Below are 14,406 nucleotides of genomic sequence, written 5' to 3'. Positions count from 1 at the left end.
GTGCTGGAATTCCTTTGCACTCCCTCACCCAGTCACTTGCCGTGGCTCATTCTCACTTTGTACACACCCCCAGCAGGTGCTTTCACTAGAGAGTTTAGTTTGCAGTTGTGCTTTAGGCTGTGACTTCCAGGTTAATTGTATTTTTTACCAAAAAGCCTGGGAGGGTCTGAGGCCTCGGGTTAGGGCTCTGCAGCAGTCATCAGGGGGAAACAATTTAAGGGTGCCTTCTGTCTGCTGCACCTCTGCCCTCAGGTAGCACCCAGGTCTCCCGTGTGAGGCGAGCTCTGATCAGAAACAGGACAAAAGAACAGCTTTTGTCCTGAACAGAAAAAGAGCTGCGTTGCATCTACCGTCATCCAGTCAAGTCTCTGCCTCTGGCCATCAGAGCATCCTTGTCCCGGTAAGAAGACACTGATTTATGCAATGTCTTGAATATCTGATGTGTAACTTAAGCGGAAATACAGTGTTTATGTTTTCTTTTTCACAGTATTATTTATTATTTAAAGGAGGATTTTTCATAGGTTTATTTTCATACACGTTACTGTGAATCTTTAAATAGCACAGATGTCCAACCTGCACCTGATTATGACTGATGTTGATAACACCATTATCTTATCTTCCAGAGAAAATAAAAGGTATCGTCTGTGCAATTCAATGAACTTGTATTTAAAGCAATATAAATTTATGGCCAGAAGTTTGGTTAGTATTCATTTTCATAAAGTAAGGACCTGTGAACAGTGAACAGACTTTAACTTCACCACTGAGTATTAAAAACAACACAAGACAATTGTTAAAACAGACATCAAGAACATAACATCACCAAACATAATGAATTTTTAAAAAAAAGTTTGAGAACATAAAATTGTTAAGTTGTTATGCTTAGTTTTGCAATTTTTTTCTTAGTCACAGCAATAAACAAGACAACATTGGTAGGTTGACGACTATTGGATGAAAACAAGAGCATGCAGGGTAAATGAAGTTGCACTGTTGACAGATAATCATAAAGATAATGTATGAGCATCTGGAAAACTCTAAAAGAGCAGAGAGTTGGAAGAAAGATGTTATCTTATTCATTTAACCATTCAATTTTGTTTAGTTTTCTTTGTGTTTGCCCTGTATCGCAGTCACACTTACCGGTTTTTCTTGTTTGTGTATATGTGCATTTGCATATTAGCTTTCATTCAGAAAGATTAAAAAAACTAAATGCAGTCAGATAAAAGGTGTGTGAATGGTTGTTGATGGATCCATGACAGAAAATTACAATAATAATGGTAAGAATTGTCCCCGATGTTCAGGATAAGGCGATGGATTTAATCATTTAATCATGTTTGATTAAAGGTGGAAAATAAAAACAACATTCAGAACTATCATAAAAAGTTATTTGACATCATGAACTTGTATGATAAAAAAACTGATTTGGAAGAATATTATCCATGGAGTATCCTAAAAGCTGCTCTAAGGGACAGTATACAAATTATTTTGGTGTAGAGGGATGTTCAATTATATACTGTACTTAAAAAAGATGACTGTCATGTGCACATTGGATCATAAAGGTGTGTTATGCCAAGGTCTGTTTTTTTTAAGTAACTATTTTATATAATATTTCTCACATGGGAAGTCTGAAATAAGATGGGGTGAGAAAACCATTAAAGCCCTTCCCCTGCTCTAGCAAAAAAACTATTAGACTATTACATTACACTGACTGCTCACCCCTAGTCAGAAGTCAGAAGTGAGTGTGAATGTCTGATTGTCTGTTTCAGAAAGTTAGAGTCTGTCAGACACAGACTGTCCTAATCTGGTGTTGGGAAGGTGTGGGGGTCAGTGGGTCTCTAAAGCTATCCGAAAATCTGAAGAGTTCTGAAGAAGGATACAGGCAGCTTTAAAGCAGTTAGTTAAATTACGCTCTTGCTACATAGCCAACATTAGCATTTAAAGTTGTTTCCTTGTCAGTCTTGCCGAGAAATTCTTCCATTGTTGCATTTAAAGTACAAGAGGTTATAATATGTTTTCTGAGCAGAAGCGCAGCTTCCTCAAGGCAACCTGGACACTACAGTGACTCGGTATCGGAAAGTGACAAGTTTAGCATGCTAACTTCAGTAGAAGTTATAGAAATGGAAGCAAAACAAGAGTAAACTGGAGACAGCTCTTGACGAGTAAAGGAATAAAGTTGGATGCTTAACTCAGAGCATTTCTCCTCTTTGTTCTAGAGCAGAGTTCAGAGGCCATCATTTTTTTCAATGAATAAAGTTCTACATTTATTCAGTGCACCAAAACAGCTGGGAAGAGGTTGGGGTAGGAAACATAATCTGGTTTGCATTAAGTTTCCTTTAAAATGTATTTTCTGTTGCAAATTAGTTGGGCCTCTGATTATTGACATTTTAGTTTGTCTAACTATTAAAACTACTATTAAAAACCTGCTCTTTGTTTTTTTCAAATATTTTTGGGCATTTTCCCATTATTTTGATAGGACAATAGAGAGTCACATGAAAGGGACAGAAAGAGGTGGAATAACATGCAGGGAGGAGTTGTGCTGGTCAGGAGTCAAACCAGCAACTCACCTGTTAAGAGCATGTGCGCTCATGTGGTAGGCACCCTAACCGCTCAGCTATCAGGTCACCCCCCCCCAAAAAAAAGAAATAGATAAAACCTGCTCTTTCTCATCTTAGAATCAGCAGTTTAGATCTGGCTGCACCAGCACATGCCTTAGGCTCTCCATATCTTCACCATCTCTGCAAAACTCCGTTGTATGAAGTTTATCATCTGCATCATGAACTGTAAATATAGCTCTTTCAGATTTAATTATTACCAACAGCGTAACCATTTCAAATGTTATAGTGTTTCCATAGAGATTGGCTTAATGCCAGTGCACCTGATTAACAGTAGAAATTAAATCACCCAGTGCCCCAACATCCCCATTGGCAGATATACAGATACAACCTGCTCAGTGGTGGAAAAAAGTCAAGAATATAATAAAACATAAAGAATATAATGAAACATTTAACAGGGGCAAAATTGTGATGTGTAATGGTCTGTGAATTACACGATTGTGAATGGCAATCAAAATAAAACTCAGTGACACCGAATCTGCCCTTACTTGAAAAGATGAAATTAGCAAAATGAAGATAGACTACTGCTAAACCTAAACCTAATTTATAATGTAAACAGAGCACCTGCACATGTCACTGTTGCCATAAGACAAGGTCCAATTCACTTTCTCCACCCTGTGGGCTTTCTTTCCAGCAATAATCACAGTGAGCAAGTAGCTCGACATGTTCTCTGAACAATGATTTCCTTAGTGGGTCCAAGTTTCCCATGAGAAACAATAACAAGGAAAAAAAAATCTCCCTTTAACGCTCACATGGCAAATAGTCACGCCTTTAACTCCAGACTCAAACAATACAGACCCTTTTTTTGTGATGAGCAGAGCACGCAAACATTGGTCAGTTTTAGATAGATGTTGTTAAATCTTCTCTGCATATGACATTTTCTTTTTTTTCTAACTTAGGCTGAATCCTCCAGGTTAAACACACTGTCAGTATACTCTTCACAAAGAGTATACTTTTGGTTGTTCTAATCACTACTCATTAACTTCAGTCTAAACACTTGGCCGATTTCTGTCACAAAACTGTTTCAGCAACAATGATGAATGGGGTAACAGGTTAATTTTAAGCTAGATTGGTTGTAACGGCCTGCAACCTATACTACTTTTACACACACAGGTGTTGGAGGTGAGCACATTTTGTGGTATCGAAAGCTCTTTAACTTTAGGACAATGTTGATTAGTTTGATTTAGATTTTTTGCAGAAAAACTCACAGATAGAAAAAAATTACACAGCTTCAGTCGATAACAGGAACCTCGCTTCAAATAATCACCGTCTTCATGTTAAATGAGACCAAGCATGTAGAAGAGATGGTTCCCAGCGTGGATGCCTGCAGTCCTGAGTCCTTTTCCTTCGGTGTCAAAGGCTGACTTTGCTGAGTAAATGGAGCAAGCTCTAATGCTCCTGAAATGAATATCAGCGTCTTGACCAAACTCATTTAGAGATCAGTCAGGGCCTTAATCCCTCTCCCCGGGGGTATGTGTTTGTGTCTTTTTCTTGTGCCCTCTCTTCCTTTTGGAAGAAGGTAATATGGCTAAATTTGCTTCGCTAATGGGCTTAGTGCAAGCTGTTACAGAGCAGAGTTTGCACGCAGCGGCCAGGCTGGGATACCAGTGGCTTTTAATCTGACTCCTGATGGAGAGAAAGGGAGAGTGGGTTATAGTTTACGAGAAATTTGGAGATAAAAGGAAGACTGGGGAGGTTTTACAGTGGGGGGTTGAGGACCAAAGACTAGAAGATGAATCTTTTTTGGGGGGCAGGGAAGATAACTTCATTTATCTTTGAGGAAGTTTGGTAAGAGAGAAAAATGTCTTTTCCCAACAGTTGTTAGCAGCCTCACAAATAATGTCACCATCAGAAAAAAAGAAACGTGTGAAGGGTTTGTACGCTTAAATCCATAATGCAAAAATATATTCCATGTGCAAAAGGTGACAAAAAAGTGAACATGTCATAGGACTGCTGTCAACACAATGCAACCAAAACTTATTTTGTCATATTATGTCACTTTTTGGAGATAAGAAGTAAGTAATTTTTTTTGTATCTGAAGATGTTATTTTTTCTCTATAATAAAGGTTTAATGTCTCTTCGATTCATTTTAAACTCACAGATGATTTTGGCTGATGGGTGTAGTCAAATTTCATGAGACTCCAATTTCTTTGTATCTCTTCAAATAAAGCAGTGACTCTCCTTGAACATGTGCTCTGTGGGAGCACACTTCCTTTACAGTGGCATCCTCTACAACCACTGATAACCTGGTGTGTGTGACGGCAGTGTGCTTTCCCATATGCCAGCTGTGGCAGGCGCACATTATGTGTGCCATATGCGATTTCACCCTGAGATTATAACACTTGTGCTACAGCTGACGTCCATAAATGAAGACTTATGATGGCAATTTCCTGTTAAGAAAAAGCTGTCGCACCTATCTGTCAACAGATAGACCCTTTTTTTTCCTTTTTTTTTTTTTTGCACATGTGGTTTTGTACAGATTTTGTGCACACTTTTCTCCACATTATCTAACTTCCATTTGATTAAAATCTCCAGCTGACAGTGGAGACAGAGGGCTGCAGAGACGGCACCTTGAAAGCCAAGGCAGGCGGCAGAGCTGCTTCAGGTCTCAATACGAGTCACCTACCCCCAAGACATCAGCCATTCTGGGCCACTGACCCACAAATAAGAGACTCAGTCAAATCCATTTTGCCCCATGCCTGTCAGCGCTGTGTGTGTTTTAACTCTGTTGAGAATCATTTTCCTGGTATCCCCATTAGGCGTGGGGTTCTTATAGAGCGGCGACAACACGGTCTCACCACAGTTCTGCTCATAACACATTAGGAAAAGGGATTCTTGCTCGCAGCTACTCTGATGGAGTTCTTACAAAGCTAAAAACGAAAGTTGGTTTAGCAGCCAAAGAATTGTAAGCAAGGAGCTGCTGGTAAGGGTATTGTCTTTTTGTCTTAAATCATGAAATCGTTTTAGTCAAAGTGATGTTGAACTGCTTGAATGTTGCAAAACTGTGTCAGACAGGATTTTCATTACTGAGGTCCTGTCCGCTGCTGATTTATTTACCTGCTCATCTCTGGAAGTGCTTATGATCTCACACTATTCAGAATGCTACTAATTTTGCATTGCTGAAAGGATTCTTTAAAAAGTTTACATGGCTCACACTTCATTTGCTGGTCATAGGTTAGAAAATGTTTCATGTGGCTTGTTTCCTTTATCTTCAGGTACCAGTTATGTCAAACTCAGTGGGCAGTTTATCAGAAGGCACAGTGTATGGGTCCCGGATTGGGATGACAGAGGACTCTCTTGCCATTCTGGAGCGAAACAGGGGCTCCGGAGAGCCCTGGGGCATGGGGGAGAACAAACCAAACATGGAAGCTCTGGAGCGTAGCATGCCAGGCCTCTACCTCTCCTGCTTCGACATGCTTCTCACTGAAGATGCAGCGTGGCTAGTGAAAGTTTCAGAGACCTCCCCAACACTGGCTGTACCCATGGGTCACATGGAGCCCCAGGAAGAACCGGAGCAGTGCCCCGTCATTGATAGTCAGGAACAGGGACTCTCTCCAGGGCTGGAGGGCCAGGAGGAGGAGCGGTCTCTGGAGCAGGTGCAGAGCATGGTGGTTGGAGAGGTGCTGAAGGACATTGAAACAGCCTGCAAACTGCTCAACATCACCCCAGGTAGGCTGCCTTCCACCACACCTGCTACTGCAGTTTGTCATCCTTAAGCAGGGTGTTACAGTATCAAGACATATAACTGACAAAGAAACAAATCTTTGAAGTGTTGCCCGTTATTTGCAGATATAGAAATATTTATCCAGAGATTCTTTTGCTGCTGGTTCTTACTCCCAAAATCAACACATATTCATGTGGATAACCTAGGCAAGATGACAGATCTCGTAAATCATATCCTTACTGACGCAAAGCCGTGTTTGCCTACTCCAGGATATGTTTAATCCTGACCTTTGCATGAGGTTTCTTGGGTTGTGACAGTGATGGTTCTTTCCTACCAGTAGACGTGTACACAGTCTTAAGGGCGAGGTCCCTCATGCTCACAAAGCAAACACAGGAAGCATTATGTATTGTTCTGGCTGTCATAAACCAATACAGTCCCCGGTCATCTGTTCTGCTGTTTAGAAGTGTGGTGCCATAAAAGCATGACCACCTCGTGGTATTATGTGTAAAATTGCACAAACAAAATAGACTGTAAAATGAAACTGGGAATTTAACTGATTATCTTGACTCAATATGGCAACAATCTCACTGGACAAATGACCCCAAACAAGGTAATTTATTGTGGTGGCAGCTGGGACATTTCTCACCGCTTTCATATCTTTCTCTGTTTTCCTAGACCCTATGGAGTGGAACACAGCAAATGTGCAGAAGTGGCTGCTGTGGACTGAACATCTGTACAGGTTGCCCCATGCAGGAAAGTCCTTCCAGGAGCTGACAGGAAAGGACCTTTGTGCCATGAGCGAGGAGGAGTTTCGCCAGCGTTCGCCACAGTGTGGAGACACGCTGCACGCGCACCTGGACATATGGAAGTCAGGCAAGGGCGTGATATTTATTCAAGTTGATCATAGACTGCAATGACAGAGTTGCTTTATGTTTAGATGTTTTGAACTTTGACTGTGTGCATGCATATGTTAGTACATGTATGTATGTTTGAGTGGGTGTAAGAGGTATAAGCATTATTCATTTAAAGTAAAAGCTTCTTCTTTGCCTCACATATTCTTTGTCACTCTTCTACTTGCAGCTGCCTGGATGAAAGAGAGGTGTTCAGCGGGAGCTACCAAAACTACAGGTAGGTAGTGCAATACATGAAAGGTGCCTACAAACGTACACAAAATAAATCTAATGCACAGTAGTATTTCTCCATTCACCAGAAGCCACTGGACTGGTGAATCAAGTTTTCTGTCTCCTGACTAAACCTTGAGGGCTTGGGAATCTTTTTGTGCCCTACAGTGTGTGTCTTTTTCTCAATTAATCACAGCACAGTGATCTTCACGACCAAATGTTGTTGTTTTGTTGTGTAGGCAGCGAGGAGCTTTGGTCTGAGGCAGATTCATCCTGTTCGGGTCAGCCTATTCATCTGTGGCAGTTCCTCAGAGAGCTCCTGCTCAAACCTCACAGCTATGGACGCTGCATCCGCTGGCTCAATAAAGAAAAAGGTACTGTACTCTCATTTTTTACTGTTATGTGCACACACGCTCCATCTCCAGCCGTTTGAATCCAGACTGTTTTAAACATCTGTTGGTTTTCTTAAAAAAATCTGGGAATGGGAATTTATTTGGCATTCTAGAGGACACATGTTGCAATGAAATTTAAAATGCTTTAATCGTTTTGACTGTAACTAACTCCGCTTGCATCTCTTACTCTTTAAAGCAGTTGTAACTGATATTTCATAATAACTATGTGTCAAATGACGGCGTGAAAACAATGTGACAGGGACCATAGTGACGAACCTAAAGAGAATTATCTGAGTTTCTGTGCTTTATGGTGGACATTAAGCTGTCAGGCCCACAACTTCACTGCAGGCAGCTCCACACACGCCCCACCTCTTAGCCCATTTCGTGATTAGCCAGACATTAGGTGGAGTCAGGCACTGCCATAATGGCGATGGTGGAGTAAACAGCAGTGGTGCGCAGTGACCTTTATAGATAGGCAAGCCGAACTGTCAACTACCCCACCCTCCAAAAAATAAATAAATAAAAGATGTACCAGAGTAAAACATGCCTTTTCATGACAGTAGTTATTCAAATATCTCATTAATTCAGTCCTGTCTCATGATTTTGTGTTTCCTTGTCTTTCCTTGTCTTTCTTGAGCTGAAAGTCTCTCTTCTGCAACTTGCTGCTCTCTGCCTGGACATCTTCACATTTCTCCCTCCTTAATGAAGGAGTTTAAGGACTATTCTTCTGAACTGACAGTAAACATATCAAATGTGTAGTAGCCTATAGAGGAAAAATGTCTTAAAATCACCTCTATGGCAATCTTCAACATGTTTACCATTAACTGACAACTCAAATGATGATGTAGAATGCTGTATTTTCCAGCCTCAGTGTTGTTAACCTTTCCTGGCTCATCGTCTGGACTGTAGTGGAAACACAGAGACGCGCACTCCAGCCTTTGTCATCAGGACGCGGTTACACCCATGAAAACAATAGAAACAATAGGCATGATGGCTGGAAGTCAAGCTAGGTTGCAGGAACAATACCCTGCTGCCCCCACAAGTGGGCAGTAAATTATTACTCTTACATGATTAATGCAAAACGCATCAGACCTTGTACAGGACAGAAAGCTGTCCTGAGGTCAGATGTAAGGAGAGATATCACTTCAACTTAAGCATTGTTCTAATTGATGTCTATTTTTAGCTTGAATTGGGTAAGCACTGCTGGTTTCGCTTGCCCTGACGGCATGCCACTGGTATACAGTATATATGCTGCAATGATTTTGTTCATTATCACTGCTCTATTTATGTTGTTTAGGGGAGAAAAAAAGCTCTACAAACCCACTGCACACTGCCTGCTCAGAGCCAAACAGCAGACAGACACCGTTAGCGACAAGCTGCTGAATATAGTGGAGCATTTCGCAACTCCCAGACATTTCCTCCACATGGTGGAGACCAAAAACAGAGCAAAACAACAGTGAATTTTGGGCCAAGGTGAAATATGCCTGGTGGCCATAAACAAGACTTATGATCTTATTGTTCTGTAATTGCCGGATGTGAAAATAAGCAACTCTTTGCGAACAAGTTCACCACAGCAACTCTCACATCTTCTGAGACCTGAACCCTCTTCAGTGCTTCAGCTGACACTTCAACTTCTCCAGTGCCTCAATTTCAACTTTGACTGCTTTTATCTATTTTCCCTCAACTCAACTGTAATTTCAACTCTCACCCACAAGAAAAATACTATTATTTTAAAACATTTTCACTCTTTTTTTTTTTTAAGAACCAAAGAATCAACGTAAATAGATTACTATAATCAAATTGTGTCAAATATTTCAAATTTTAGCACAGTTTTCCTCAGGAAAATAAGTTTTTACTCTCCATGACTGTAAATACTGTAAAATTTAATAAAAGAAATAAAAGACGTACGCAAAATGTCAGCACATCTCAGTCTTTATATGTTTTGTGGCACGTGGTTACAAATGTCAATTCTCCTGTGATTCCCACCAGGTATTTTTAAAATTGAAGACTCGGCTCACGTTGCAAGACTGTGGGGACTCAGAAAGAATCGTCCTGCTATGAACTATGACAAACTGAGCCGTTCCATACGTCAGTACTACAAGAAGGGCATCATCCGCAAGCCCGACGTGTCTCAGAGGCTGGTGTACCAGTTTGTTCACCCAGTATGAGACTGCAGCTGACTGAGGAGAGGAGGAGGAGATGGAAACCTACAAACCTAAAAGGACATGCTATCTCACCATGCACTTGAACACCTAGACCTGAGATGAAAAGGTGACAGAGAACACGTGCACTGACCAACCCCAATGGTACACACTTCCACTGCCAACACCAAAGTAACAGCTGGCAGCTGCTGCGTGAAGGCTTATCTGTGCATGGCCCGAGAGGAAGAGGCAAAACAATGTGGCGGCTGAGGCTTTTTCCTGCTGCACAATAAATCAACCAGAAAAATGAACTGCCTTTTCATTTGCATCATCTGCCTGTTTATTTTTCCATAATGTGATTCTCAATCATCCTTCACTCACTACAGCAAACAGATCGAACTGATAGCTCTTATATACAAGCTTCATGAAGACACCCGTCGCCCACAGCTACATTTGCTTTGTCTTTTCATTTCGCTCATCTTCAATATTGTCTCTATTTGAATAAGAGCCAGTTTTTCTGCCACAGTTAAATGTGTGGTTAGGATGGTTTTGCTTCTTTTCTGGGTTTGGCCCTGGTTGTTACACACGCAATCAGTCAGTCAGTTCCCGTTACCCATCAACCACAGGACAGGCACTGTTTTTTTTCTCTTTTCTGATTCAAGGGTGAAAACCTATGGAGGACCCTTAAATCCCTGCTGTGACTTTGTTCATAATTCCACTTTTATGTTTTGTTTTGTTTTTTTTCGTGCTGTAACTTGGTTTCACTGCAGAGGAGCCCTGCTTTATATTTTATGTTGTCAACTCTGGTTTATACTGCTGTATATTGCATTTTATGTTGTGAATGTTTCATTGTGGAAACGCAAAGTGTTCAAAACAAAATGAATAGAAAGTAGAATATATAATCATACATACAGACAAAACATCACATAACCTAGTCAGCATTAGTCAGTCGTTCCACCACTTTGAGCCAGATTGAAATACCAAAACAATTATACGATAGATTTCCCTGAAATGTGGTCCACACATTCATTTTCCCCCAGGATGAACTGGAATAACTTTGGTGATCTCCTTCTTTTCATGTGGTGCCATCATGTCATTACTTTAGTTTGTCCAGTCTTACCATTTTTATTGGATATTGTCATCGCAAATAGTCTTAACATGAAAAAAAATGAACACAAAACACAATGATAAAAATTTTATGTAATAAACTTAACTTTTAAACTTTATTGTGAAAGGATAACATAACATTTCATTTCCAAATTTACTGGATTATTTCACACTTACATTGTTTTATATTTGACCTGAATTAATTCTTTGAGTATTTATTTCATGCTTCTTTTTTTTTTTTTTTTTTTTTTTTTTTTTTAATAATTTAATTTTGAATGCTTTGGGTGTCCACATTTTACACTCGTGGTTCTTACCACAGTGCTTCCTGGAGATATTGCCTGAATGTCTGCCTGAGCAAGGATATGATATCCAACTTTCAAACAGGGCTCAATAAATCCATTTTGTAATGGACCATGCACCTATGTTGTGTCTCCATTTAATAAATATAGTCCAACTGGTTTAAAGATTTGTCATAATTGCTCTTTTTATGAAGTAAGGCACAGGGTGCCAAGAGAGGAGGCCTTGAACTATAACTGAGCCGTTTAATCTTGCAGGTAAACTTACCCCTGTATCAGTGTACAGGTTTCAAATCCTGCTGAGAGAAATAGGAATTAAAAGGATCAAGTGGAGAAAAGATGTCAGTCTTCCGTTGAGAGGTTGTGACTGTGTGAAATGCTGATGTGATAATACACAGACGGATGTGTAAAGCTTCAGAGAATTATAGCAATTACAGGCCTGTAGAATACAGAGTTAGTTCTGCACGAAAATAAACAGATTATATTAGTAAGCCTCATCCACTGCTTCACCTCTGTTAACAACAACAATTGTTTTAATTCAACATCCACCCTGCAAACACACTATAATTAACTCTCGCTGTAGGGAGGGGCTGTTAAAATGTGTTTTAAGGAAATGCATAAACCTGTATTTCATTTTCATTTCTTTATGTTTTTATCCTATCCTATTTAAACCTTCTGGCTAGTAATGCAATGCATCTTTAGCTGGAAAAACTAATGTATCTTCTCCCAAAATATCACAAAATGATGAGTCTAAAAAGAAACTTTAGCATTTTAGACCTGAGAGACTTACACGTAACGCTTTAGAAAGTAAAAGAAAACTGAGAAGGTATAATTACCCACACATAAAGGTCATTTAATGTGCAACATCAGTGAAAACATTAATACCTGCACAATGATTTGAAAAAAAAAAAAGGGTAAAAATTTAAGTGAATAAAAAATAATAATACATGTAGTAGTAATTCGGGTCATTTGTAATAGCTGTCACCAAGATGTCCTAGTGTCTGTGTTTGGCTGATTTTTAAATTTGGAATAGAATAAAAACAAACACCACCCAACCACAAAATGTACTTACTAAAGCAAATAGCTCTTTTGTTTTTTTTAGGATTAACTTTCCTTATAGGTTATGTGGAGTCTGCATAAGAAATAAAAACATCAACAAACACCTCCATATGAAGAGATAACAGCCACAAACTGGATTATCATAAGTTGGCTACGATGTCCATTCAGTTATTACACCACAAAGAAATGGCATACTATCTTTTAAATGATATCTACAGGCCTGAAGTGTCCTCTGGCACTGTGGGAATTTTGTTGGCGTGTGGATGAGGTTTACTAACTGGCGGCAGGTGTTTTGGTTGAACAGGATGATAATGAAGGATTGTGTTTGCTTGAGGGAATCTGCTTCACGGTCTGATGATTTATGCGACACATCTCTGCACGAAGCCTCACAAAGAGCTGAATGTGGTTACTGCTGACCTCTAGTGCCAGGAAATGTTATTAAGTTCAGAGTCGCACCCAGGAGGCCACAGCATTAACCTTAGTGTGACTCTTTCTCACACTAGATTAAATGTATAAGTGCATTCACTCAAGCAATGTTCTGAATTTGTCATGTAATTTATTTGATTTCATTTTATGCTACTTTACACTTCTACCCTACTATTACTGTACATTTCAGAGGGAAATCATCTGGCAGCTGTAGCTACCAGTCCCCTTAAATATTGAGATTTAAAATCTGCATTGTCGGATATTAAACACGTTTTTTCCAAAACTGGCACGTAAAACTTTGCTAAACTGGGTTCCTGTCATTTTTTCAAATGATGAGCTGTTGGAGACATTTCCCCTTTAAACCTCTGAGATGGTTTCATTTCAACAACTCTGTGAGACACCAAAAATTATTTACTATTCACAGCAAAGCAAAGAGCAAATATTGGAGAAAAGACTAAAAAACAATTATAGATTTATTTATCAGAACTTTGTTTACCTTCTTTCATCACCAGTTTATTCATCCCATCAACTCTCAGATGTATTTATCTATCCAACCCCTCAGTTTGAAAACCTTGGACTGAAGTAGTTAACTGCACATAAAGTAGTTAAAACCTCAAAACAGCTGTAACAGTAAAATACTGTTTGATGCACTGATGCATCAGTATAAACAGTCTAATAATGTCAGAATCAGCTTCAGTCACAGAGGACATTTCACTGCAGAACATGTACTTTTACTTTTGATACTTTCAATACATTTAGCTGAGGATACTTCGACATGAGTGTTTAATTTTAAATGCAGGATTTGTAATGGAGTATTTCTACATTGTGGTATTGGTACTTTTACTTAAGTAAAGGGTGACAGTACTTCCAACCCTGGAGGAAGCTGAAACTGGCATCTGGCGAATTTTTTTTAAAGGGGCATTATTAACAAATACATCAATAAAAACAGTTACATCTGTACACTGCATTCTAGTCTTTGTTTTTGTTTATATGTGATATGAGTGACACAATATTTCCTCACAGCTGTACAGTGAGAAGGTTCTGGGTTCAGAGAATCACAGCAAGAAGGTTTTGGGGTTGTACCCCATCCCCCCACCCCCACAATCAATGAAATCAATAAACAACTTTCATATCACAATTTTATGCACCCTGAGCAGTGGTGGAAAATGAGTAAATTTAAAGTTACTTCTAATTCACTACAATTCAAAGGGTTAAGGTTTTTTTTTTTTTTTTTTTACTTTTAATTAAGATTTTATGTATGAAGCTTATGAGATTATAAAATATGAATTTATGTCATAGATTTAACCACCCACTGGTATATAAAAAATAGTTAAATTAGCTCCACCAACTACAACTGTAAAATGCTACTTACACAAAAATGCATTATAAATAATAATATAATATACTTTAAGTACACACTTTACTCAGGTAACACTGTCACTGCAGGATATTAAAATTATAATGGAGAAATTTCACTTTTTTTTTTTACTGTTTTACTGTTAGTTTACTGTAGTGTGACTCGACATCTCCACATCTTTTAATTCTACTGCACATTTTCATCTCAGGTTCACAGATGCTCATATGTGCCTCAGAG

General features: G+C 39.2%; 1 protein-coding gene across 2 annotated transcripts; it reads left to right on the top strand.

Moving 5' to 3' along the window:
- On the top strand, positions 1-11,904 carry LOC139630045 (SAM pointed domain-containing Ets transcription factor). 2 transcript variants are annotated; one of them, XR_011693094.1, is made up of 7 exons: positions 1-400; positions 5,822-6,275; positions 6,946-7,143; positions 7,351-7,398; positions 7,631-7,765; positions 9,773-10,858; positions 11,030-11,904. XR_011693094.1 is itself a non-coding variant. In XM_071493100.1 (6 exons), the coding sequence occupies exons 2-6, from the start codon at positions 5,831-5,833 to the stop codon at positions 9,949-9,951; spliced, it is 1,005 nt and encodes a 334-aa protein (XP_071349201.1). In that variant the 5' UTR covers positions 1-400; positions 5,822-5,830; the 3' UTR covers positions 9,952-11,903. The 2 variants fall into 2 exon arrangements, 1 of the variants encoding a protein (XP_071349201.1); XM_071493100.1 differs by having other exon boundaries at positions 9,773-11,903.
- Positions 11,905-14,406: the final 2,502 nt, after the last annotated feature.

This window comes from Trachinotus anak, unplaced genomic scaffold (assembly GCF_046630095.1).
Source record: "Trachinotus anak isolate AG129_WGS33_773 ecotype Australia unplaced genomic scaffold, CSIRO_AGI_Tana_v1 ptg000013l, whole genome shotgun sequence".
NCBI lineage: Eukaryota > Metazoa > Chordata > Actinopteri > Carangiformes > Carangidae > Trachinotus > Trachinotus anak.
The sequence above is the reverse complement of the archived record's forward strand: the minus strand, read 5'-3'. Positions and strand labels throughout refer to the sequence as shown.